The sequence below is a fragment of the Rattus norvegicus genome, chromosome 7, assembly GCF_036323735.1.
Source record: "Rattus norvegicus strain BN/NHsdMcwi chromosome 7, GRCr8, whole genome shotgun sequence".
NCBI classification, from domain to species: domain Eukaryota; kingdom Metazoa; phylum Chordata; class Mammalia; order Rodentia; family Muridae; genus Rattus; species Rattus norvegicus.
Genome location: NC_086025.1, coordinates 64802517 through 64829711, shown reverse-complemented (window position 1 = coordinate 64829711; position 27195 = coordinate 64802517). Strand labels below are relative to the sequence as shown.

Here is a 27195-nt window from a genome sequence, read left to right as displayed (position 1 = left end):
AAAAAAAAGATAATTTTATTGGAGGACAAACTCAGGTTTTGACACAGACTATTTGGCTGCTGGTAATATATTAGCACATATGTGTGTATATGTATATATAAATATGTACATATACGTATATTTGTGTATACATATATGTACATAATTGTATATATAACACATAAATATATGTGCGGATACATATATGTTTATATGAAGAGTCATGCTTCTGTATAGTATGTTTTGCGAAAGATATTAAGTTTCAAAGATATCCCCCACACTCACCATCCGTCTCAATATTCTGCCCAATGGAGGCTCCATACATCGCAAGAGATATACGAAAAAGTAATAAGAAGCTCTATTCCTGACAGCTGGGCGAAGGCAGGGACCAGACAAGAAGCAAAAGAACACAGCCAGTCCACACCTCTCAGGAATAAGGAGCGAGGAGGGGAGGGGCCTAATCTCGTAGCTGATTGGTTGTTGTTCCTGACCAATCAGAAGCAGCTATTGATTTTTACTACCAGTGCGACCCGCCTCCCTGGAGGCTTTGACGCCACGTTTACAAATGAGGATGAGTTACGTAAGAGAGAGCGCCCGGGCAGCCAATGAGAGCTTGAGGCGCTAATAGACGGGTGAGGCCGCTGCCAGGTTTGGGGCGGAAGGAACATCTCTAGCAGAGACGAAGCGGAAGATGGCGGCGGAGGCGCTGCTGTCCAGTCTGTTGGGATTGCTATTTCTGGGGCTCCTGTTACCTGCGCATCTGACGGGCGGTGTCGGGAGCCTGAATTTGGAGGAGCTGAGTGAGATGCGTTATGGCATCCAGATCCTGCCGTTGCCTGTCATGGGAGGGCAGGTGAGGGATGTAGGGCGAGGCGAGGGTCCTGTGCAAGAGGTAGGGGCGCAAGGTGGAGGAGGAAAGGCAGCTGCGCGTCCGGCGCGGGAGACCGGGGGAATGAAGAAGACATGGTGGTGTTTCTACGATCCTGCTGGGAATGGCAGGCAGATCTATCCCCGGGGACCAGGCACCGGCAGGGGTGGGGCTCTCCGCTGTGGACCTCGGGTCCCCAGGTCGCGTTGAAAGGAGCCGGACCCCGCCAGGTGGGGAAGCGAGAGCGCCCTCTCCTCCGCTCAGCCGGGGCTGCTGGAGGACTTGTGGCTTATTCTCTCTTCCACTGGGCACGTCCCCAGGGTCTGAAGAGGGATCTCGTTGTTCTTGGTCCCAGCGTCTGCCTCCCTGCCCCCCTTCCCGACCCTTCTTTCCCAGAGCCAAGCTTCAGACGTGGTGGTTGTGTCTTCAAAGTACAAACAGCGCTATGAGTGCCGCCTACCAGCTGGAGCTATTCACTTCCAGCGTGAAAGGGAGGAGGAGACACCTGCTTACCAGGGGCCCGGGATTCCTGAATTGTTGAGCCCAATGAGAGATGCCCCTTGTCTGCTGAAGGTGAAAGGAACTGGGGTGGGCGGAGTGAAGTCTTGGGAACTGGAATGGGGGGCGGTGGGAGTTAAGGGGCCATTGGTGTACTAGACATTGTTTTCAGACGGAGGAGGGGGAAACAAAGCAAAGACTCTGCTGAGTGTAGGGAAGGGTTACGTTAGAAGATCTCAAAATTGGTTAAACCAAGATGAGAAGAACAGTGATGGGATGGGAAGAGCAGGAGCTTACCCATAAAGTCACCCTCTGCTCCTATTGCTCTTTACCCCGGGATGCCATTGTATTCAAAGAAGTTCACTTAATACTTGAACCTGTGGGAGGGTCCTTCTGAGTGCTTCAAGGATACCATGATTTCTTATCTTTATGGAGGGCAGGGAATGACTTATGCCTGTGATCCTAGGTTGGATCACAGTGCACTGTGGCCCTGTCTTACCCCTTTCCTGACAGACAGACAGACAGACAGACAGACAGACAGGGTGTGGGTGGGAATCAGTTATACTTTAGATGTGCGTCTCTGGCCATGAAAAGAAAACAGCTGTCCCTTCTCTTAGAATCAAGAATGCATGAGGGGAGAGAGAGCAGGAGGTGAGAACTCAGTGACAGGTTATATATCTTGGATCCAGGAGACTGGTTTCACAAGGAGCCGTTTTCGTGCCTCCTGATTGTTCTCTTTCCATTGTCAGACCAAGGACTGGTGGACATATGAATTCTGTTATGGACGCCATATCCAGCAGTACCATATGGAAGGTGAGTAACTCCTACATTCTCCCTAAGCCTTCATGATGCCGTGTGGATGGCGACCCTCCCTCTCAGTCCTCCCTCCTAGGCCTCATAATAGAATAATGTGCTTTACTGTGGCTTCTTTTACAGACTCGGAGATCAAAGGTGACGTCCTCTACCTTGGCTACTACCAGTCAGCCTTCAACTGGGACGATGAAACAGCCAAGGTGACTGGCTGGGGATTGGGGTTGGAATGGGGACTGGCTGAGCTTCAGACAGACAACCCAGGCGACAGGAGGGTCAGACTGAACTGCTATGTTTCTTGGGGTTTGGTACCCATCAAGTCCCCTGGATCAGGTCTTTTGATCCCCGGGTCCCTGTGGGAGAGACCCTTCCTCATGCCCTCATCCTACCTCATGTTTTCTCCAGGCCTCCAAGCAGCATCGGCTGAAACGCTACCACAGCCAGACCTACGGCAATGGGTCCAAATGCGATCTCAATGGGAAGCCCAGAGAAGCTGAAGTTCGGGTAAGTCTTCGAAGAAAACCTTCCCTGAATAACAATAGTCCATCTGTTACTATGGGAGAAGGATGCTTGTGCCCTGAAGTGAACAGTATCTCTTAGGTGTAGAGCCCAGTCTGGGGCTGATGTCTAGCTGCCGGAGTGATATCATTGCATTTGTGGAGGTAATTTAACTCTGCGTTTCCCATAGGCTACCCTCAGTACTTCCAGGCACATTTAAGCCTTTCCAACATTTCTCCTTTCCGTTACCTAAGCTGTAAACGTTAGCGTCTGTCTGTCTTTGACTCTTCTTGCTCTGGGTGTAACATGGAGACATCGGCCTTAACTCTTCCAGCAAAGTGGGAAGCAAACAGGAAGTTCCTGCATGTGAGGAGGGCCTGATATACAAGGGATGCTAACCCAAGAAGTGAGTCTGAAAGAAGCCACAAGTCAGTGGTTCTCAACCTGTGGTCCGAGACCCCACAAGGACCACACATCAGATGCCCTGGATGTCAGATATTTACATTATGACTCATAACAGCAGCAAGATTTCAACTAGAAGAAAATTATCCCATGGCTGAGGGGTGGCCACCACAGCAGGAGGAACTGTGCTAAAGGGTCACAGCGTAGAACCACATCGTAGAACCAAGGATGAGAAGGAGGGAGATAAGGCTAGCTCGCTCAAAGCCCAGCTATCCTCTTAATGGCCTTTTAAAACTGGCTTCAGGGCTGACAGCGTCAGCGCACGCCTTCGATTCCCAGCACTCTGGAGACAGAGGCAGGTGGATCTCTGTGAATGCAAAGGCAGCCTGGTCTACCTAGTGGGTTCCAGGACAGCCTCAAAAACCAAAAGCCTCTCACCAGTTGGGCATGGCAGTATACACCTGTAATCTCAGTAAGTTGGGAGGCGGAGGTGGGAGCATCGTGAGCCTAAGGCTATTGTGAACTATGGGAAAAGGAACAAGAGACAACCCGTTTGTCCCGTGGCTGGGACTCTGAATTCTCACCAGCATCTCGGTCAGTAGCCTCCTAGCGAATGGTCCTCTTTATTCTCCTGGGTCACAGCTGAGCGGAGGCAGGTGGGGCACACAAGCAGGTGCATACAGAAATCTTCTGCGTCTGCACAACCGTAGACACCTTTAGAGAACTACCTACAACACCAGCAGCTGTGGCACCCACCAGCACTAGCTGTATGCAAAACCAGTTCACACACTCAGTCACGCAGTAGCATTGAGCAGTCAGTTTCAAGCGGGGAAAGACGCTGGCAATGTCAGCAATCAACCATTGTATGAATACTTCATCCATGCCCAAAACAAGCTGTCATATGATGCATGTCGACCATCCTGCAACATGGCCAAGACTTTTCCCCTCGGTCCTTGAGAGGCAGTGTGAGCTGGCTCTGTTGTGCTGCTTCAAGCACTTGCTCCCTCTTCTGCCTGGTCCTGGAGACCATTTGACAGTTCGGCTTCAGCAGAGGCTGTCTTGGAGCTCACCCTGTAGACCAGGCTGCCCTTAACTCACAGAGATCCACCCACCTTGACCTCCCGAGTGCTGGGATTAGAGGGAGGCATGCACCACCATTGCCAGCTTAATTTTCATTTTTTTTTTCCCCAGAGCTGGGGACTGAACCCAGGGCCTTGCACTTGCTAGGCAAGTGCTCTACCACTGAGCTAAATCCCCAACCCTTAATTTTAATTTTTAAAAAGCTATTAATTTTATGTAAAATAGTGGGTTTCATTATGACATTTTAAAAATATTTAAAGAAAAACTTTTAAAGCTTTGTAAAAAAACATTAGGCATATATCTGTGTGCATGTTGCCTGAATGAGGTTTTTTTGTTTTGTTTTGTTTTTTGTTTTTTCTTAGGAAATATTTATTTTATGTATGTGAGTACACTATCACTATCTTCTGACACACCAGAAGAGGGCACTGGTACCCATTACAGATGGTTGTGAGCCACCATGTGGTTGCTGGGAATTGAACTCAGGACCTCTGGAAGAGCAGACAGTGCTCTTAACCACTGAGCCATCTCTCCAGCCCCTGAATGAGTTTGTGTGCACCATGTAAACAGGTGCCCTCAGAAACCAGAGGGAGTCAGATCCCTTGTACCTAGAGGTTCAGGCAGTAGCGAGCTGGAAACAAACCTGGGTCTTCTGCAGGAGCAGCATGTGCTCTTACCCACCAAGCCCTGACCACCTCTCCAGCTCCTCGTGACCTTTCATACATGCGGATCATCATGCCTCCCTACGCCCCACACCCGCACATTGTGTCTGTATTCTGAAGGTAAAACCAGTGACATTTGTGGTTGTGCTGCACATGGGCATAGTTAAGGATGATTATGGCCATTTTAGCCTCATCAGCTGAAAGTGGCTACAGCATGGAGGAGCAGGCTTGAAGAAGGAAAGATGGGTTGGTTCTGTGCAGATGGAGGTTGGAAAGCCTGTCAGACACCCCCCTAGTGATCTTCAGTTGGCAATTAGCTCTGCGATTCAACAACGAAATCTAGGCTAGAGATAAAAATACTCATGGAGTTTCTGTCACAGTGGCCTTGTCCTTCTGCCAGCACGCGCACACGCACGCACGCACACACACACACACACACACACACACACACCCCTTTCATACTGGCAACGGTCATTTAGAGTGTTTATGTTCTTCAAAGTCTGTATTATAAAGTAGCTGAGGGGTGGCTCACCCCTCTAAACCCAGATCTTAGGAGTGTGAGGCAGAGGGATGACTGCTAAGTTTGGGGTCAGCCTGGGCTCCATAGTGAACTCGAGGACATTCTGGTTTGCAGAATGAGAATCTGTCTCAAAAACAGACAGACAAAGTCATGTGCCATTGCCTGAAATGATCTTATTTAATATCTGTCTCCATCTCACTCCACTGAAGAGTCCCAAGAGGGAAGGGACAATGTCTTTCCTGTTTTTACTCTTGTCCTCAGTTCCTGGAATGATACCTCGTACCATGTAGGGGCCCAATTAGTCGCTCAACGAATAGAATTATGTGACAGCCAGTTCCTTCCTTCCTTCCTTCCTTCCTTCCTTCCTTCCTTCCTGGACAGGGTCTCTATGTAGCCCTGGCTGCCCTGGAACTCTGTATGTAGACTAGGCTGACCTTAAACTCACACAGATTTTCCTGCCTTCTGCCTCTCAAGAGCTGGTGTTAAAGGCATGCTCTACCATGCCTGGCCTCAAATGTTAGCCTTGTTGACCCACCCAGAAGGTCACTTGTGTCTGTGCAGTGCTCCTCAGGCAGAAAGCCACATGCATGTGCGAGGCCACTGCACTCTAACACTTAGCTGCATGGCACCTGCCCCTGTCTCTAGAGCAGTGAAGTGGATCCGAGCCATTCCAGCCTGGGTGTACACTACAAGACAGCAGCCAGGGACACTAAATGGAAGGTGAAAGGAAGGCCTGTGGAGAAAGTGACCTCTGAACTGATAGTTGATGGAAGTTTAGCCCAGCTGGTGTAGAGGGGTGGGAGACAGGAAGAAGAAAGGGTGTGCCCAGTGGAAGGGGCAGCAGTCAAGTGCAGAAGGAAGGCTTGGGAGTCAAGAGGCCGGTCCCCAGCTCCGTAAAAAAAAAAAAGAAGGGAGTCAAGAGGCAATGGTGTGACCCGGGAACTGAGAGTCACAGGGATGGAGAAGGCTAGTCATAAGCAAAGGATGTATGTATGAGATGGGAGTGGGCAGCCATTAGTGGGCAGGACACAGGTTGGGAGAGGTGCTGTTCTTGTGCTGAGGCAGGGTGAGACAATGCTCACCCTGGCTTTGGAATCTCACTCTGACCTACAGCCAGCCATTGAGAAATCAGTCAGGTAACATGGTGATTTCAGTTGAGAAGCAAAAGTGACCCAGGGATGAAGAGAGGGGTTTAGAGGGGAAAGTCAGCAGCGGAAGAGAAAGGATTTGCAACTGTCACTTGGGAAGACGGCGTTAAAAGGAGGAAGCTTGGTGATACGGTGAGTTTGTTTTTCCAGATGATACTTTTAGTGGCTTTCAGACCCAGGAGTGGAGATTTCCCAGGTAAGCAAAAATCTGCAGGTCTGGAGAGAGATCACATTGAGGGGCCAATCCTCACGTGTGGTTGTGGGAGCCATAGGTGTGAGTAAATACTTCAGTGAAAGCAATCAGTTGAGAGAGTAGGAGAGAAGCGGGACATGGTAATATCCATAATCCCGACGCCTAGGGAGCTGAGGCAGAGGGATCAAGAGCTGGAGACCAACCTGAGACTTTTGAGGAAGCTATCATAGCATCTGAGAGAGTAAGTAGAAAGGGGCCTTTCCTAAGAGGCCACAGAGGTGTTACTGTGGCATAGAACTCAGGAAGGACAGGGCCATGTTGACTGCCTCTGACCTTTCAGAAGAGGAAGACTGAAAACTGCCGTGGGTGATCATGGGCATTTTGGTAAGGTCCAGGCAAGCATATGGTAGGAAGAAGGGTAGAGTGTGAGTCCTTGACTCCCAGTCTCCCTGACCAGCACACTGCAGTGATCATCCACGATCTCTCTGGAAGCATTGTCAGTGGCCTGCCTATACTATGGAGTGAGTGAGACTCTTATCTCAAAAAATAAATAATAGTAAACGTAGTTGTGTGGGGCTGAGGTCTGGTTAGCAGTGTGGGATCCTGCCTTGGGTATTTTTGAATCTAGCAATGACACTGATTTTTCTTCTTAGTTATGACATGCTTCAGATAGAGCAGTCTGCTTCCGAGAGAATCGATGTTGCTGGTTTGCCACGTTTGCTTTGACTCTGTTTTGGTCTTGGGAAGAGAGTGTTTGAAACATGGTCTTGCTCTACAGTCAAGCCTGGCCAGGAACTTGCACTCTTGTCCATCCTGCCCTCAAACTTGTGATCCTCCTGTGTCTGCCTTCGGGGGGCTGAGATAATAGGCATGAATCTCTCCACACAGTCTATGTTCTGATTAAAGAGGGAGTTAAGAGGCTAAAAACACAATATAACCTTAACCTCTCAACTCCTCCCTCCTTGGTTCTTGAAACCACAATGCCCTGGCCTTTCCTCTGTATTTTACTATAAACTCATACATCATAGAAAGTATACATTGTTGCATTTTGCTTTGTTTTTTGTTTTGTTTTTTTTTTTTTTTTTTGAGACAGGATATTGTATAGCTAAGGCTGGTCTCTGATTTACTACTATGTAGCTGAAGTTGGCCTTGAATTCTTAACCTCCCAGCTGAATATATTGTTTCATGCTATGGTAGGCAACAGGCTCTGTGATAGTGTGTCCTGAGTTCATCCCCAAAACCACAAAAAGTAAAAGGAAGTAGCCAGCTGTGACAGTGCAGGCCTGTAAATCTAGCACTCAAGACACTGAGGCAGGAGAGTTATGAGTTCAAGGACAGACTACTTAGCATGATCTCATCTCAGGAAAAGCGAAGTAAAATGTCACATGTCTGGTACACTGCCAAGCTCTTTTGCTGATGTATTTCTGATTCAGGACAGTGATGTGGAGCTCCAGCCTGGTAACTTTAAGATCTTACCTATACCCTGCTGAGGAGAGAAGCACTTTCAGTTCTGCTGGGTTTTGTTTTGAATCAGGGTCTTAGTATGTAGCCCTGGCTGTCCTGGAACTCTTGATATAGACCAGGCCAGCCTCATACCAAGATCTGCCTGCCTCTGCCTCCCACATGCTTGCAGTAAAGGTGGGCATCACCACGTTTAGTTCCCTTGTTTTATGCTCAGTGCTGTATGGGGGTTGAAAGGAAGTCAGAACCTGGAGGCAGGAGCTGATACAGAGGCCAATGGAGGGGTGCTGCTTATGTGCTTTTTCCTCATGGCTTGCTCAGCCTGCTTTCTTTCTTTCTTTCTTTCTTTCTTTCTTTCTTTCTTTCTTTCTTTTTTTTTTTTTTTCGGAGCTGGGGACCGAACCCAGGGCCTTGCGCATGCTAGGCAAGTGCTCTACCACTGAGCTAAATCCCCAACCCCTCAGCCTGCTTTCTTATAGCACCTAGACCCTACAACATCGATCACTAAGAGAATATCCAACAGGCTTGCCTACAGCCTGATCTTATGGGTGCATTTTCTTTTTTCTTTCTTTCTTTTTTTTTTTTTTAACATTTTATTTATTTCATGTATGTGACTACACTGTAGCTGTCTTCAGACACACCAGAAGAGGGCATCAGATCCCATTACAAATGGTTGTGAGCCACCATGTGGTTGCTGGGAATTGAACTCAGGACCTCTAGAAGAGCAGTCAGTGCTCTTAACCACTGAGCCATCTCTCCAGCCCATGGATGCATTTTCTTAATTGAGGCTCCCTCCTTGCAAACTGCGTTAGCTTGTCTCAAGTTGACATAAAATTATCCAGCACCACATGTAAGTAAAATTATAAAATATTTGCTCAGCTTACCAGTGTATTGTTTCCAATCACATGACACAGTATCTATGGGAGAGGTATTTGTTTGTGGCTTCATCTTCTGTAGCTATCCCCTGTTGTCCCCATGCTCATCTGTTGCTGGGTGCACACCTGCTCACCACCGCTCTGAGCTACGGTGGGTAATGCAGCAGGCTCATGACCGACGTCTGCTTGACTATGTTTCAGGGGTTTGTTTCTGTCTCTCTGAGGAGTGGAGTATGGCTGTCTGTGGTTTGTTTACAGAGTTAGGATCTGTTGTGTTTTCCACTGCAGCTGCATCTTTTCACATTCCTGCTGGCAGTCCCAAAGGTCTAGATTTCACCACACGTTCTGTGATATATTTTTAACTTCCAAAATTATTATGATTGTGTGTATATGTGTGTCAGATCTGTGTTGTGATGATGGATAGGGGCCAGCCATGGTATGCATGTGGAGGTCGGTGGACACTTTGAGGGGTCCCAGGGATTGCGCCAGGGTGCCAGGCCCGTGCTGCAAGTGCTTTTACTTGCTCTTTTAGTGTTCTGCTGCTGTGGACACAGTGCCCAAGGCCACTCCTGTAAAGGAGAGCATTGACTGAGGCTTGATCGTGGTCTCAGGTCCATCAGCATGGCAGCAGTCCCTGATCTGCAAGCAGGGAGGGAGCCTGAGCGCCCACCCCAAGTGGGACACACGTCCTTCCCCAGGCCACACCTCCTGACCTTTCCAATCCTTCCTAACAGAAAAATGGGAGCCTTCAGGATCCATTCTTTTTTTTTTTTTTTTTTTTTTTGAGCTGAGGACTGAACCCAGGGCCTTGCGTTTGCTAGGCAAGCGCTCTACCTCTGAGCCAAATCCCCAACCCCTTCAGGATCCATTCTTATTCAAACCACCACACCCACTGAGCTAACCCAAGTATTAGTTTTCTTTCTTTGTAAGAATGAGTGTTCTCCTGCACGTACGTCTGTGTGCCACAAGCATGCTATGTCCACGGAAGCCAAAAGAATGTGTGAAGGTCCCTGCAACTGGAGGTACAGATGGCTATAAACTCCTGGGAACTAAACCTGGTTTCTGCAAGAGCAGCCAGTGCTCATAACCACTGAGCCATATCTGTCCAGCCCATCCATTCTTTCTTTCTTTTTTTTCTTTTCTTTTTTTCGGAGCTGGGGCCCGACATTCTTTCTTTTTTGAGCCGGTTTTCTTTGTGCAGCCTTGACTGTCCTGAAACTCACTCTGTAGACCAGCCTAACCCTGAGCTTCCGATTCATCTGCCTCTGCCTCCCAAGTACTGGAATTAAAGGTGTGTACCACCACGGCCTGGCAAAATGTGTAGTTCAGGCTAGCCTCAAACTCATGATCCTTCTGCCTCTGCCTCCTACATCAAATCCTACTGGTGAGCACCACTACAACTGGTCCTCTTTGTGCCTTGAGAGAGTCTCGCTATGTAGTGGAGTTGGCCTTGAATTTATGATCCTCCTGCCTCAGCCTACTGAATGTTGGCTTATAGGTATGCTTACCACACTTAAATGTCTGTCATTTCTGTCAATTGCAAATTCTTGTGCTTTTTTTTTTTTTTTTAAAATTGACACAGGCCTCACTATGTAGCCCTGGAGGGCCTGGAACTCACTCTGTCAGGCTTGCGTCAGACATATAGGAGATCCGCCTGCCTGTCTCTTTAGTGCTGGGATTAAAGGCATGCTATAACACCCAGCCGGGGTTTATTTTAATCTTTACATGTTTCAGTTTTCTTATGACTCTGAAGTAATAGAGCTGGTGCTGGTGGGCACCTTTGACTTATTCCTGATTCAGGGTTTTTGTAGATTTGCCTGTGCGTTGTGTGTATGCACATGTGTAGAGGCCAGAGGTTGCAGTTAGGCTCTTCCTCTGTCACTGCATGCCCTCATCTCTGAGAGAACCTGGTGCCCATCAGTTAGGCTGACCAGAGCCCAAGGTCCAGGGATCTCCCGGTGTCTGCCTCCCCAGGGGGGGAATTACAGACGCACACTGCTGTACCCAGCCCTCCTGGCTTTATTAGATAAATGCACCTGCTTTATTTTACGTGTGTGAATGTTTCTCATGTGTGTATGCATACCATGTGCATACCCAGCAAGGGAAGGGCCCCCAAGAACTGGACTTACGGACGGCTGTGAGCTGCCACATGGGCACCAGAACAAAGCCCAGTCCTCTGCAAAGGCAACTAGTGCTCCTGGTGCTGGGCCGTCTCTCTAACCCTGTCCCTGGCTCTAAGGAGGCGTTTCATTGTCCGTGTGCTTTCCAGTAGCTTTTCTACTGTTGCGGTTTTGGCTTTAAGTGCCATTCATCAGGAAAATGAAGTTCCCTGGTGTGAGTCTTTGGCTGTCCATGCTGGATGATAGATAGTATGGAATTTTCCAGTCTATCTCCTGTGGTCATTAATATGATCTTGTGCTTTTTGTGTTATTTTTTCATCTTTGATTCATTTATATAGTGAGTTGAGTGATATTCTTTTTTTTTAAGATTTATTCATTTATTATATATAAGTACACTGTAGCTGTCATCATATACACCAAAAGAGGGCATCAGATCTCATTACAGATAGCTGTGAGCCACCACGTGGTTGCTGGGATTTGAACTCAGGACCTCTGGAAGAGCAGTCGGGGCTCTTAACCACTGAGACACCTCTCCAGCCTGAGTTGAGTGATATTCTAAAGATCTTTGTTTCTTCCTTATATTTCCATAGTAACGTGCCTCATAATGATGCTTAAATACCCCTAAAGGGCCAGGTGTGGGCTGCACATCTTTTTATCCAGCACTCAGGGGCAGGTAGATCTCCATGAGTTCAAGACCTGGTCTACATCAAGATTCAGGACATCCAGGACTACACAGAGAGACCCTGTTTCAAAACATAAGGTATGTAGATAGACAGAGAGAAGACAGACATAAAATTGCATACACTTATGATTACCATGTGATGCTTCAAGATATACATACCAGATAATGTTTAAATAATGATAAACATGTCTAACTCCTCAAATATTTATCATCTCTTTATGGTGAAACATTCAAAATTCCTTCTTTAAGCCACTATTTTTACTTTATTCATTTTTTAAAAGATTTATTTGTATTATTTTTAAGTGTATGCATGAGTGTGTGTGTGTGTGTGTGTGTGTGTGTGCGTGTGAGTGCATGTATGAGAGAGAGAGAGAGAGAGAGAGAGAGAGAGAGAGAGAGAGAGCGCTCATGGATCTGAATAAAATCTAAGATCCACAAATATGAGAAAAATGAGATATTTGCCATTTTTGATAATGACTTAATTCACTTAAGGTGATTACTTTCTGTTAAGTACATTTTTCTATAAACACCATGTGGTGGTTTAGAAAACAATGGCCCCCAAAAGCCTGTGTATTTGAATGCTTAGTCTACCAGGGAGTGGAATGTCTGAAAGGATTGAAAGGTTTGGGAGGTGAGGTATGGCCTTGTTGGAGGAAGTGGGGTGAGCTTTGAGGTTTTTTTTTTTTTTTTTAATTTATTTATTGCTGTGAGTACACTGTCACTCTCTTCAGACACACCAGAAGAAGCATCGGGTCCCATTACAGATGGTTGTGAGCCACCATGTGGTTGCTGGGAATTGAACTCAGCACCTCTGAAAGAGCAGTGAGAGCTCTTAACCTCTGACCACCTCTCCAGCCCTGAGCTTTGAGGTTTCAAAAGCCCACACCAGGCACAAGCTCTCTCTGCCTGTGGATCAGGATGTAAAGCCCTCAACCGCTGCTCCAGCGCCATGATGCTACCATGCTCCCTGCCATGATGCACTATACGCTTTCCTTTATAAACCTGCCATGGTCACGGCTCTCTTCACAGCACTAAGACAGTGACTCCGACACAGCACAACTTAGTTCTTTCATAGCTGAAGACATAATTCGACTGTATGTGCATAGACCACCTTTTCTTTATCTACACCTCTGGATTTTTGGATACCTTGGCTTTTTCCACGACTTAGCTATTGTGGCCCAGAGCTCACTGTATAGACTGAGCTGACCCCAAACTCACATAGATCTTTGCGTCTCTGCGTTGCCAGTGCTGCAGTTCAAGGCGTGCAGCACCACACCCAGCTGTTTTTGGTGTTAGAGGACTTCCATCCTGAGGTCTGCAGAGATGTCCGCATCCACGTAGGGTGTGGGAAGGGTCTCCGTGCATCCATGTAGGGTGTGGGAAGGGTCTCCGTGCATCCATGTAGGGTGTGGAAAGGGTCTCTGTGCATCCATGTAGGGTGTGGGAAGGGTCTCCGTGCATCCATGTAGGGTGTGGGAAGGGTCTCCGTGCATCCATGTAGGGTGTGGGAAGGGTCTCTGTGCATCCATGTAGGGTGTGGAAAGGGTCTCCGTGCATCCACAATAGGGTGTGGGAAGGGTCTCTGGTCCACAGCCTTGTGGCATCTGAGGTCACTTTCTGGTCTGTGAGCACCATTCAGGGTGGGGTCAGCTGGGGTCAGCTGGGGTCAGCTGGGTGTGGATGCAGTTTCATCTGCCCATCCAGGACTGGTGGTTGATATGTTCTCATGGTTATTAACTCTCATTTCATTACTGGTTGTCTTTTGACTTTCTTGTTGTAGCTGCTGAGTCCTTTACAGATTGTAAATATCTAATTCCTCTGTCGGATACTTAGATAGTGAAGATCATCTCCTCTTCTGCAAGCTGCCTCTACCCCATCTGTTGTAGTTGTTTGGTGGGGATTTTTTGTTTTGTTTTGTTTTTTGTTTTTGTCTGCAGTGCAAAAACCTTTAAAAAGCAGGTGGGCCTCCATGAATTCTTTTTTAGATTTATTTTTGTACGTGTTTTGATACATGTTTGCTTGCATTTGTAAATGCATATAATGTTCATGCCTGGTGTCTTGAGTGTGGAAACTAGAAAACATGATCTCCTCAGACCAGAGTTACAGATTCCAGGACCTCTGGAAGAGCAGTCAGTGCTCCTAACCACTGAGCCATCTCTCCAGCTCCCCACTAGTTCTTGGTTAGTTCTTGGTTCTACATAGTGAGTTGGAGGCCAGTCTGGTTTACATGGTGAGTTTGAGGTCAGTCAAGGCTGCACAGTGAACCCTGTCTCTAAGGAAAGAGAAGCAGCTGCAGTGCATTGCTGCTGTCCGCTGCCTGCTGCCTAGTAGGACCCACACCTTGGATATCTGACTCTAAAGCAGTGGCAGTTACTCAGATTTGCTCCCTGTCTCTGCTCTGTTCTCCCTGCCTCTGAGAGCCACTCTAATGTGCTTACCGCTATAAGATCCAGTTAAAGTGTTGGCTGAGGCACCTGTCTTTCTGTGTCTGGGTTATGTTTTACTTAGGAGAACGACTCAGGCCCACCCACAATATTACAAGCCACAAGGTTTTATCCATTTATGGCAAATCAGCATTCTGTTACACAGTTAAGTCACATTGTATGTGTGTGCTATATACATCTCGTGTGTGTGTGTGTGTGTGTGTGTGTGTGTGTGTGTGTGTTGATTACAGGTATTGATAGAGGCCAGAGGTCTATGTTGGGTGTCTTATTCTGAAACTCTGCACTGTTTTTTAAAAGTTTATTGTTTATGTATATATATGTATTTTACGTATATGAGTTTTGGACTTGAATGTTTGTCTGTGTGTGCCACATGTGTGCCTGGTGTCAGAGGAGGGCATCAGTTCTCCTGGAACTGGAGTTACATATGGTTGTTAGCCACCATGTAGGTTGTGGGAAACAAAGCCAGGTCCTCTGCCACAGTGTGCGTGTGGAAGTCAGAACCACATGCAGACTTCCTCTGTTGGTGTCCTAGAGCTCGAATAGTCAGTCAGGCTTGGTAATAGGACCTTTACCCGTGAAGCCATCTTGCTTTATTTCTTGAGACAGGGTCTCTCGCTGAACCTGGAGGTTACCGATTCAGCTAGACTGGCTACACAGTAAACGTGGTGGGGGTGGGGGTGAACACTTTTCCAGCCCCTTGCAGCAGACTTTTTTGTTCACATATCAGTTGATAAACATTTAGACTGTGCCCGTATCTCGGCTGCCCTGACTGTCCTGCAATGTGTCATCATCACGCTCTCTGTCTCTCCTCTCTCTCCTACTTGTTTATTTACTTATTTACTTGTTTGAGGCAGGTCTCATGTAGTCCATGCTGGCCTCAAACTTACTTTGTAGCTGAGGATGACCTTGAACTCCAAAATTCTCCTGCATTTACCTCCCAAGTGTGTGAGTATAAGCAGGAACCAGAGTGCCCTGTTTCATCCGGGGAGCAGCCATAGGGCTTTGCATGCTAAACAAGCAGTCTGTCCCCTGTGGTTCATCACTTCCCACATCAGCCCTTCTTCACACCAGGCATGGCTGTTGGGAACTCTCCATAATAGCTACAGGAATTCACATCCCCACCACAGTGTTCAGGGATTCCTGCTGTGCACAGCCTTGCTGCCCCTTGGTGTCTTCTCTTTCTGTTAAAACTGTTACATCTGGACTGAGGTGATACCTCACTGTGGTTTCAGTCTGCATTTCCTGATAACTAGAGTTGATGAACATTTAAAAAAGTACTTCCTGCCGTTTATGTCTTGGTGAAATAGTTAATTTGGTCTGTTGCTTTTTTGTTCCCTTCTCTTTTAGTTCTGTGATGCTGCTAGATTTGTTCCTTGTTTTTAACCAAGTTGTCTGGTTTTTGCTATTGAGTTGTGTGAGCTTGTATATTCTGGGTATTAGTCCCTCGACAAGTTTGCAAATGCTTTCTCCTACTCTGAGGATTGTCTCCATTCTTCACTACATCTTATCTGCTGTGCGTGTGTGCACATGTGTGTGCAGGTTGTATTTGTGTGACGTGTGTGTACCATGTATGGTGATCAGAGGACCACTTGTGAGAGTCAGTTCTCTCCTGCTATACTCTGTGGATCCCCAGGGTTAAACTCAGATCATCAGACTTGGTGCAAGTGCCCCATTGGGTGAGCGGTCTCTCTGGCCCCTCTTCACTCTTTTTTTTTTTTTTTTTTTTTTTGGTTCTTTTTGTCGGAACTGGGGACCGAACCCAGGGCCTTGCGCTTCCTAAGCAAGCCCTCTTCACTCTTAAAAAATATTATTTATTTATGGGCTGGAGAGATGGCTCAGCGGTTAAGAGCACCCGACTGCTCTTCCAGAGGTCCTGAGTTCAATTCCCAGCAACCACATGGTGGCTCACAACCATCTGTAAGGAGACCCGATGCCCTCTTCTGGTGTGTCTGAAGATAGCTACAGTGTACTTATATATAATAAATGAATAAATAAATCTTTAAAAAAATATTATTTATTTACATCAACATGATGTGTATGTCTGTTACGTGCATGTGCCTAAGGTTAGGGGTATCCTTTGGAGCTGGAGTTACAAGTAGTTGTAAGCTGCCTAATGTAGGTGCTGGGAATCGAACTCAGGTCCTCTGCAAGTCAGTACATGTTCTTAACCACTGAGCCATCTCTCCAGCCACTGCTCCCTACTCTTCTGATTACTTTCCATATGCAGAAGCTTTAGTCTGATGCCATGATGTGTTTTAGTAGATGCCTGTTGAGAACCCTAATATTTTAATTGACTTTTATGCAATTTTCCATAAGTAAATTGGTCTTCAGTTTTCTTGTATTGTCATTATTTTGTTTTGGCATCAGTGTACATTAACTTCATAAACTCTCAAGGAGCATACCTAATTTTAAAAAACTAATTAATTGATTAATTTAGTGTATGTACATGTGTGGTCGTCAGAGGGCAACTTTCGGGAGTTGGCTCTTGTCCATCTTCTTGAGGCAGACTCCCTCCCTCCTCCCTCTCTCTGTCTCTGTCTCTCTCTCTCTTTCTCCCTCCCTCCCTCTCTCCCTCCCTCTTTCCCTCTATTATTCATCTGTTCCTGTCTCTCCTCTTTCCCTCTCCCTTTGTCTGTCCATCTGCTTGTCTGCCTGTCTGTTTATCTGTCCATCCATCTGTCTGTCTTTCTGCTGTTGCTGCTGCTTTGCTGCTAGATGGCCCTATTCTCCTGTAGAACCATTTCCCTAGTCTGAGTTTTTCCCCACTCCCCCCCCCCTTTTTTTTTTATTCTCTGGAACATATTCTTTTTCTTTTTCTCTTTTTCTTTTTCTCTTTTTCTTTTGTTTTGTTTTTCAAGGCAGGGTTTCTTTATATAGCCCTGGCTGTCCTAGAACTCACTCTATTGACCAGGCTTCTATCAAACTCACAGAGATCCACCTGCTTCTGCCTCCCAAGTGCTGGAATTAGAGGCCTGAACCACCATGACTGGTAAGAAATGCTGGGGCCTGGAGAAATGGCCCAGTGGTCACTAATTGTTCTTCCAGAGGTCCTGAGTTTAATTCCCAGCACCCCCTTGGTGATTCACGACCATCTGTTATGGGATCCGATGCCCTACTCAGGCCCCCACAGGCACTAGGCACACATATGGTGCACTGACACAAGTGCAGTCAAGACACACGTAAAATAAAGATGAATACATCTTTTAAAAACTTTCTTATCTGGAGCTGGAGAGATGGCTCAGTGGTTAAGAGCACTGACTGCTCTTCCAGAGGTCCTCTGTTCAACTCACATGGTGGCTCACAACCATCTGTAGTGGGATCTGGTGCCCTTTTCTGGTGTGCAGGCATGCATGTAAGTAGAACACTGTACATAATAAATCTTTTTTTTTTAAACTTTATCTACTAGAGAGTGTGTGAGTGTTCACACATGAGTGTCTGTGCACACATATGTGTGCCACAGTGCGAGTGTGGAAGTCAGAGGGGGTTTGGAAATCTGTTCCTCCTTCCACCATGGGTTCCAAGGATCAAATTAAAGTCCTCTTTCACCCACTGGGCCATGGCACCAGCCCACAGCCTTTTTCTTTTTTCATTTCAGGGTTTTGCCTGCTGTCTGTGAGGGCATCAGATCCTCTGCAACTGGAGTTACAGACAGTTGTGACCTGCCATGTGGGTGCTGGGAGTTGAACCCAGGTCCCCTGAGTCAGTGCTCTTAACCACTAAGCCACCACTCTAGCCCGCAGCCCACAGACTTTTAAATGTGACTCTAAGCACATTTCTAATAAGCGTATTCCTGTGAGCTCTTTCCAAATCAGTACATAAAGAACTCCAGCTCTCTCAAACGGACGCTGCTTTCCTGTCCCACATCTGCAGCCTCACTTCTGAGTGGTCCTGCGCGCACACGTGTGTGTGTGTGTGTGTGTGTGTGTGTGTGTGTGTGTGTGTGTGCGCGCGCGTGCGTGCTGTCTTAAGTCTTTTATTAACACAGAAATGTTGCTGTGGATGGTCCTCTCGTACCTGCAGAGTGTTTTCAGAGCATCTTCTTGGAAAGAGACCTGGGAAATTGGGATGCACTGATAAATTACCTGGCTTAGGAACTGCTCTCTGCCCAGCATGGAAGGATGCTGGTCTCTGCACAGCCTGCCAGCCTGGTGTATTTTTAAGCTTTAGGAATTTGACTGATCATTGGCTATACATCAGATAAAGAATTTTTTTAGGATGGTTTTATTTTGGATGTCTCTTAAGAAAAGATGAATGAGTTTCCTTGTCTTTAAGAATCTCTTGTAAGCTCAGCACAGAGGAGGCAGAGGCAGGAAAATCACTGAGTTCCAGGACAGCCAGGGTGCAAGACATTGTGAGACAGTCTCTAAACAAACCAAAAAGAGTCTCTTGTCCTTTTTACACTTTTTTGTTTTATCTTTGAGACAGGGCCTCTCTGTGTAGCCCTGGCTGTCTTGGAACTCACTCTGTAGACCAGGCTGGCCTGGCTGCCTCTGCCTCCCGAGTGCTGGATTAAAGGCATGCATGTGCCACCGTGCCCAGCTCCTTTACACGTTAACCAGCATTCCCTTTGCCGGTTCCCTACTTGTCCATTCAAGTGTTAGAGACCATTCTGGTGGCTGTGTAGCTATTCTCATAACCCTTTCTCCTTGGTACCAAGGATTGAATGAATCTGGCTTTGGCTAACCAGAGGCTGTGCTCCTGGCCCATCCTGTAATGTCCTGAGCAGAAGGATCACATCGTTCACTTCCTGACTCTTCTCTGGTGAACATGTTTGCTTGCTTCCCTCCGGTTTTAACATATAGCATTTACATTTTCAGTACGATTCTTAGTGTTTATGTAAACATGTTTTACTTTTGTTGTCTTTGGCTGGTTAGGGAGGGTTTGCCTTAGCCTCAAAGTGCTGGGGCAAGGGTGTGTCAGATCTCTCGTTCACGTCCAAGTTCTGTGCTCTGTGAATGAATTTTTTGTTGTGTCTACTTAGGTCTTGGTCTGCTGTCTCCCTGTGTTTTACCGTATAGGTTGTTTGTTCCCCCACAGAAAGCCACAATAATCAGGAAGTGGCCAGTTCCTGTCAGTCCTCAGGAACTACCCTGGGTGTATCTCGGTGCTGCAGTGGAACCCAGGTGTCTTCCTCTTTGGCCTCATTTTTCTTTCTTATCTTCCTTCACCTGTTCAGGAAGCTGTCTGGCTCTTAGATCTTCCCCATGCTCAATCCGAGCGTTAATCCTCTTAGCAAGAATCTTTCTTGCCAGTGACTTGTTTGTTTAAAACACCGCCGACAGTGTTCCTCATGGCGCTGTAGACTCCAGGTTTGCTTATGGGTGTCCTTTGCTGAATAGTACATGTCCCCGCGGGGACTACATGATCCTTGTAGGTTGGCATATAAGTGGGCAAAAGAAAGACTGTGTTCCAAAGGCCTGGAGATCTGGCGGTGCCTCTCCTTCCCTTGTGTTGGCCATTTTGGTAAATCCCCAGGCCAGCTCAGCAGTAACCCTCCTTGTGCGTGCACCACAAGTGTAGGCTTGCACACTGAGGACTCACAGGAACCAAAGAACCGACCATCCATTGTAAACACATTTCTCTGACTCTAAGGCCAAACCAGACAGCACAAGCCTGGGTTTTATGTTTGGTTGATGGCTATACTATGTGTCAGTGTGACACATAGTCACCAAAGGGTGGGACCCAAGACACACAGTGGAGTCAGACTTGTGAGTCAGACTGACAGTGGCTAGGTGGGGCTAGACAAGACCGGACTTCCTAGATAGTTCATGTAGTAGCTGCTGGTTCCCCAGATTTGGGTGGGTTTTGGTTTTGGTTTTCTGTTTGTTTGTTTGTTTGGCAGATGGTCTCTTGGCTCAGGCTGGTTTGAACTGTTCTGAGGCTAGGGATGACCATGAACTGCTAATCTTCCTCCTCCGGAGTGCTGGCATCGAGCATGTGTGCCTGCTGTTCTTTTAACTCGATGTTTGCATTTGAAAGTGAGGTTTCTGAAGTTATTGACTTCTGCATTCTCACCAGTGCTGGGCATGGTCAAGGTACCCTTATCGTTTTACTAGTTGGAAGGCTGAGGCAGGAGGATCACTGAGTTTAAGGTAAGATGGGGCAACACTATTGTGTATTCAGTGTCCAGTGCTGGAGATGAAACCCGTGCTAGACAAGCCGCTGGCTCCGGCCTGGCCCAAGCCCCATCTCCGAGATCGGCTCTGTTCCATCGTTTACACTGTCTAGCTTCATGCCACGTCAGCCAAACATTCTCAAAGGGTAAAACTCCCACCACAGCAGCAGGTTTGGCCATTTTAATGTTCTCTTCTTAATGTATTAATGCTCTTTTAGTTTGAAGTTATATCACTTACAGATTTTCAACATTGGGCCAACTTTCCCTGCCTGGTACTCACCCCCATGCTCCACAGTCTCCGTGCGTAGCCGAGACTGGCCTTGAGTTCAGCCTCCCGAGTGGACAGGCGTGCGTCACAGTTTGTTCATTTGAATGTGACTGTGCACTTGCCAAGGTGTGTGGAGGTCAGAGGACAAATTCAGGCCTGGGTCCTCACCTTCTATCTCATTTGAAATAGGGTACTTTTGTTTGCCGCTTTGTCTCGGGCTGGCTGCACTCAGGCATCCAGGGACTCTGCCTCCACCTCCCAGCCTGCTGTAGGAGTCTCTATAGCTTGGGGATTCCAGATTAGGTACTCACCCTTTTAGGGCAAATGCTTTACCCACTGAGGCCCCTCAACAGGACTCATGAGCTGTACTGACCTGTAATAGTCTTTCCTAGTTACCACCTTTTAACTGTCCAACTATCTCCTACCATTCCCTTTATAAATTATGCTAACCTCAGAAAATTAAAAAATGAAGTCAGGGCTGTGGGATCGTTCAGTAGTTAACAGTTCTTGTTGCCAAGCTGTACACACACACACACACACACACCCCTGTGCACACACTCGTGCACACACACACATCCCTGTTTGACCTTCCGAGGTTTAACCTTTTCCAAGCTAGCAGCTCAGTTTTCCAAGCCCACCAGCAGTCTGTGAGGTATCCTGGCCAGTTCCTGGTGTGGCCCTTGTAGTGAGTGTGGCAGAGGTCATCTCTTGTGGCTTCTTCTGATGGGCACTTCCTGGACAGGGTCAGGGCTACTCTTCTCTAAAGCAGTATCTGGTTAGCTCTTTCCACATTTTTTTAAAGATACATCTATTTATTTATTTATTTATTTATTTATTATCTATGAGCACACTGTCACTCTCTTCAGACACACCAGAAGAGTACATTGGGCCCATTACAGATGGTTGTGAGCCACCATGTGGTTGCTGGGAATTGAACTCAGGACCTCAGGAAGAACAGTCAGTGCTCTTAACCGCTGAGCCATCCTCCAGCCCTCTTTCCACATTTTAAAATTGGTTATTTACCTTCTTATTATTAGAATGCAAGCTTGCTTCCTTATTTATTTATTTATTTATTTATTTAGTGTGTGCGACAGGATCTTACCCTGTCACCCAAGCTAGCCTTGAACCCAGATTCTCCCACTTCAGCCTACCTAGTGTTAGTTTATAGTTATAGCCCACAGAGCACTCCTACACCTAAGCTCACTTGTTTGATTAGTTTGTTTTCTCAAACTGTAGCCCAGGCTGGTCTTGACTTTACAGCAATCCCGGTGTTGGCCTCCTGAGTGAAGGGGTTATAGGTTCTTTGAAGACTTTGTGAGTGACTTCGTGAGTGCATGTTGTCCTTGCTTAGGGACCACACTGGTGTCTCTGTCTCTCTGGTCTTAGTGTGTGCTGCTGGGTAGAGAGCACACATGTGGGTGTCAGAAGACAATTGAGAATTGGGTTCCCTCCGGCCACTATGTGGGACACTGGAGAGCCAGGTCACGCCATTAGGCGTGGTGGCAAGCAGCTTTACTCTGAGCCACCTCAGCAGCCCCAACACACCATGTTTACCCAGGACAAGGAACTGATGCAGATTGCCAATGTAAGTGAAGCCGCCTAATTTATCTTCCATTCTTGCCACCTGAGAAAGGGTCTAAACTGCATTATTTGATAAGTTTCTGCATCCTGGGTGACCGAGCTGGGGCCATGCTGCCTTCCTTGCTGGGTCTGTGTGACAACCAGATAACTGACTCTGTGTAGCATGTCATGTGCACAATCGTGGTTCTGCGTCTGCACGCTGTCCCCTGGTGTCTGCCGTAAGGACTCCTTAACAAAAGATAGCTGCTGTTCCAAGAACCAAAGGTAGTTTGGTGGTTCTTACCAGTGAGTCTCCCTTCTTGCCTTGCCACAGTTCCTGTGTGACGAGGGCGCGGGCATATCTGGGGACTACATCGATCGAGTAGATGAACCCTTCTCCTGCTCCTACGTACTGAGCATTCGGACATCGAGGCTCTGCCCACACCCTCTCCTCCGCCCACCAGCCAGCGCTGCCCCACAGGCTATTCTATGTCACCCAGCCCTGCAGCCTGACGAGTACATGGCCTACCTCCAGAGGCAAGCTGGTGAGTACACAAGACAGCGAGGGAGGCGGGGACAGACCTACACGCAGGTGGGTGGGCGCTATGGGCACCGCAGGCACTGACGCATCCCTGGCTGGTGTGCACTGGTTTCCTGGTAGAGTCAAAGCAGCATGAAGAGAAAGTCACAGAGGAAGTTCAGGACACAGACCACCAAGTGTGGAGTGGGAGCAAGGCTGCCGGAGCACCCCCAAAGAAAGAAGGTGGGATGAGGCCTTGGCCAGTCGTGATGCTGGCCACCACGACCTTCCTCCCTGTCTTCCTGTCCGGTGCTGACATTGTGGGTGGCAGGATAAGAGGGAGTGTATCCCCTCTTATCCTGCCTTCTTCTCTGCCCCCTTTCCATATTCTCCTCTGTTCTCCATACCCCAGATGTGAGCCCCACCAAGGAAGATAAGGAATCAGAGTTTTGGAAAATGCTTCAGGAGCCAGAGGAGCAGGCTACAGGAACAGAGGAAGCACAGGCAGGGGTGAGATCAGGCCTCTCCGCTGTCCCTGACGAGCCTGGACTCAGGCCCTGGGATGGCTAGGGTCCCTCAAGCCAAGGTCTACGAGGTGACCTCTGTCTGTCTAGGGATGAAAGGAGCATGGAGGGCAGAGACAAGCCCTCACACCTGAGTCTGACCTTTCTCCTCATCAGGAACAGGACCTGAACCATGAGGCTGCAGCAGACCCAGCTCCAGCCCCTCCCACTGGTTAGTCAGCCCTGTGTCTCCCTCAGTTCTTAGATGGGGAGAGCTGAGCTACTCGGGAGGTTGGGAGCCGGGACATCAGGTCCATTCCTCCCTACCTCCCTGTGTCTTCTGGGGCCAAGACCTGAACCCAGACTCTCGCACACTGATGATTTACCTCTAAGCCATCCAACGGCCTGGCCCCAGTAAGCCCACTCACCCTTAGCTTCTCTCTGATCAGCAGAACCACTTAAGGAGGTCAAAGGGCACTTACCTGCACTCCCCTGCCATGTCTTGTCAGTTTGCCCACCTATAGAATGGGGAAGGGTAAAGGGATCTGTTCTCCACAGCAGGAGGCCCAGAACTGAGAAGCTGAAAGCAGACTCCAGTAAGGAGTCCTAGGCTCCGAATCTCCTCTATGGTCCTAAAAATAAAAACTAAGGTTTTTTTTGGGGGGGGGGGGGTAGCAGTGCTTTGCTACTCACATGCCCACCATGTTGCCTTCTGCAGGCTTCCTGAGGCAGACTGTGATCCTCACCCCTCGCCCCCCCAAGCCTCTCTTCAGGAATTAAGAGATGATTTAAAATGCAAAATGCCCACACCCACTCTCTTTTTCATCTCAGATTTTCAGAATAATGTGCAGGTCAAACTCATCCGGAGTCCTGCAGATTTGATTCGATTGATCGAGGAGCTAAAAGGTGCAGAAAAGGTACGGACCTGCCCAGGGCCAGTGGGAGCCACCTCCCCATTGTGTTCCTTTGGAGAGAGACCTTTACCTGGGACAAACTGGCCCCAGTAGAGCCTGGTCCTGCCACCAGCTCCCATTCTGCCCTTCCTGTGGCCCCCACTAGCATGTCCTGCCCCCCCCCCCAGTATTATGAAGGACTCCTTCAAACTGAACTCCTCCTCCCCAACTCCCCACCCAGGGGAAGCCAAGCGTAAGGCAGGAGCAGCCTGGAGATGATACCACAGAGGCCCCGCAGAGGGAAGCGGAGGCGAAGGGAAAGGGTGGTGAACCCCGGGGTCTCGTGGAAGAAGAGGATGGTGACGAGGAGGAGGAGGACGAGGACGAGGATGAGCAGCAGCTCCTGGGAGAGTTCGAGAAGGAGTTGGAGGGGATGCTGCTGCCCTCGGACCGAGAGCGCCTGCGCTCAGAGGTTAAGGCTGGCATGGAGCGCGAGCTGGAAAACATCATCCAGGAGGTGAGCACCCTCCTGCGACTGCCACAGTGCACAGGACAGGAGCGCCCAGCATGGTGGCTGCCCTTAGTCTAAAGGGGATGCCCCATCTCTCTTCCCCTAACTGCCACCTTCATTGGGCTTCACAGACAGAGAAGGAACTGGACCCAGAAGGGCTGAGGAAGGAGTCTGAGCGGGAGCAGGCAATATTGGCTCTGACATCCACTCTGGACAAACTCATCAAGAGGCTGCAGGAGAGCCAGAGTCCAGAGCTTGTCCAGAAATACAAGAAAAGGAGAGTTGTCCCTCAAAAGCCTCCCCCATCACCGCACCCTACAGGTGAGAGCCTGTGCTTCCTCTCCCTCCCTCGGGAGCACTGTGCAGTGTCAGCTCCTCCCCCCACTGTCCTCCCTGCAGACACACCTCATAGCCAGCCTTCTGGAAGAGCAGGCCTGGTCTCTGGTTTGCTCCATGCTCACTGCCTGGTGCTCTGCCTGGCATATAAGCAGGGACTAAACGAGCTGAGTCTGGACGCTGAAAAGCTCATCAGGAAGAAGGAGCTCTATGCCGGCCTCGCCATGGGTGGGGATTGCAGAAAAGGAGACAGGCAGTCTGTGGGTTTCCATAGTGGACATGGTGGGAGATGGACAAACAGGCAGGTATTGGGGGGGGGGGGGTCTCTGCAGCAGGAAGGTCCCTGGCTGTCAGTGTGAATAGGCAGGCCTGTTGGCACCAGCCACCACCAGCCAGGGCACACTTGTGTGATCCCTTCTTCCATCTCCTTGTACTCATGTCATGGGATTCTGCTGGAATGGAGCAGAGAGAAGTTATTCCAGCTTCCAACCTTCTATCCACCTTTCTGGTAAACATCGAAAGGCTGTTAAGTCTGTGGAAAACAGAGCTATGGCTCTCCAACCTGCTCCATAAAGGTGACACTTCTGCAGGTGCAGGTGGCCTGGCCTGGCTTTTAGGAAACAGCTGTTCTCCTATAGAAGATGGAAGGCTGGGGTGGGGGTGGGGGTCTGCCTCTGGGGAAGGGCGTGTTTTCGAACCCTGGATCACATGCATGAGAGGTGGAGCTTCTACTCAAAGCAGCCCTTGGCTTAGAGAGGGGCCACCTCACAGCCCTTCACCCCGGAGTCACCATGGCTCTGCTTTGTGTCTCCCCGTGTCTTCCCCTCTAAGAGGAGGAGCCTGAGCACAGAGTCCGGGTCCGAGTCACCAAGCTCCGTCATGGAGGCCCCAATCAGGACCTGACTGTCCTGGAGATGAACCGGGAAAACCCACAGCTGAAACAGATCGAGGGGCTGGTGACAGAAGTGCTGGAGAGGGAGGGGCTCACGGCGGAAGGTGGGCCCTGAAGGGCAGTGCTTAGAGCTGTCGGAAGGGCTTGCCACAGGAGTGGCAGGGCTGGGTCAAGGTGGACTGGACACCTCACCTTGGGACCCACCCGGAGGGCAGGGGACTCTAAAGCTCCCAGCTTCCCCTCCTCACCACCCATATTGCTCTTGCCAGGCAAGATTGAGATCAAAATTGTGCGACCCGGGGCTGAAGGTAAGGAGGAGGACACACGCTGGCTGACTGATGAGGACACAAGAAACCTTAAGGAGATTTTCTTCAATATCTTGGTGAGACATCCTACCCACATCCTGAGCCGCAGCACACACCACTGTGCTGCTCAAATTAGGGTCTGGTTATGCCAGCCATACCTGTTTGTGCACCCCATCCTCCTGTCCCAGGTGACGCTAAGCCTCAGCTGCTGCTCAGGGGAGTCCATTGGGAGAGTCCATTGGGAGGCCACATCCCTAGTCCCTGCCTCCCGCCGAGGTCTCAGGACCTCCCTAGATCCCACAGAACAGGAGTTTCCTTGGCTCAACCCCTCCTTCCTCCCAGGTGCAGGGAGCAGAAGAGGCCAATAAAGAACGCCAGCGACAGAGTGAGCTGGAGAGCAATTACCGCCGTGTATGGGGCTCTCCGGGTGGAGAGGATACAGGGGACCTGGATGAGTTTGACTTCTGAGACCACCTTGCTAGGCCCTTTAAGGATTACTGCAACGTCCTGACCAGCTCTGCCTCCTTACCCCATCCTGGGGCCCTGGAGGCAAAGGGCAGATTGGAACCCAGCACTGGATTTCAGGGGCCCAGCCTGAGGGTGTGTGAAGACCCACGAGGGAGACCTGTTGCAGTCCCAGGGAGCCACCTAAGGCCACGACCAGGCTATAGGTTTCGCTCCCCAAACATACCCTCCTTTGCTCCTTTAGCTTTTCCTGTCCCCCACCTTCTTAGCACTTAACCCCACTCTACCCAGAGACTTGATGAGACCTTGTGCGTGGGAGTGGCAGGAACAGCAGGGCTGCAGTTTTTCAGACTCCCAAGAAAGCAGATTCCCAACCCCACCTTGCCCCACCCTACCTTGATCCCTTTGGTTTAGGGAGCTGTTGCCTCTCCCTTGGGGCCCCTACTTCCTGTCTGCTGACTGTCTCTTGTCACTGAGGGAACTGGAGCCCTTACTATCACCTCACAAACAATCCCAGCGAAAAGGGTTGGAGATGGCGCCACCCCTGTTCTTCAGCAATCAGGTTTCTAAATAAAAGACCGGACTGTCAA

The 27195-nt window shown here is 48.8% G+C and overlaps 1 protein-coding gene across 2 annotated transcripts; it reads left to right on the top strand.

Moving 5' to 3' along the window:
- The first annotated feature begins 526 nt into the window (after positions 1–526).
- On the top strand, positions 527–27195 carry Os9 (OS9, endoplasmic reticulum lectin). Of its 2 annotated transcripts, NM_001007265.1 has the most exons (15): positions 642–832; positions 1244–1420; positions 2095–2158; positions 2282–2358; positions 2561–2659; positions 22515–22725; positions 22842–22943; positions 23113–23210; positions 23381–23435; positions 24035–24120; positions 24338–24613; positions 24739–24928; positions 25775–25939; positions 26105–26217; positions 26483–27195. In NM_001007265.1, the coding sequence occupies exons 1-15, from the start codon at positions 671–673 to the stop codon at positions 26606–26608; spliced, it is 2001 nt and encodes a 666-aa protein (NP_001007266.1). In that variant the 5' UTR covers positions 642–670; the 3' UTR covers positions 26609–27195. The 2 variants fall into 2 exon arrangements, with proteins under 2 accessions (XP_006241523.1, NP_001007266.1); XM_006241461.2 differs by lacking the exon at positions 25775–25939 and having other exon boundaries at positions 527–832.

Coding starts and splice junctions, on each gene's coding strand:
- Os9 (NM_001007265.1), top strand. CDS start 671: ATGGCGGCGGAGGCGCTGCTGTCCAGTCTGTTGGGATTGCTATTTCTG. Junction 833..1,243: donor TGCCTGTCATGGGAGGGCAG/GTGAGGGATGTA, acceptor CTTCTTTCCCAG/AGCCAAGCTTCAGACGTGGT. Junction 26,218..26,482: donor AGATTTTCTTCAATATCTTG/GTGAGACATCCT, acceptor CCTTCCTCCCAG/GTGCAGGGAGCAGAAGAGGC.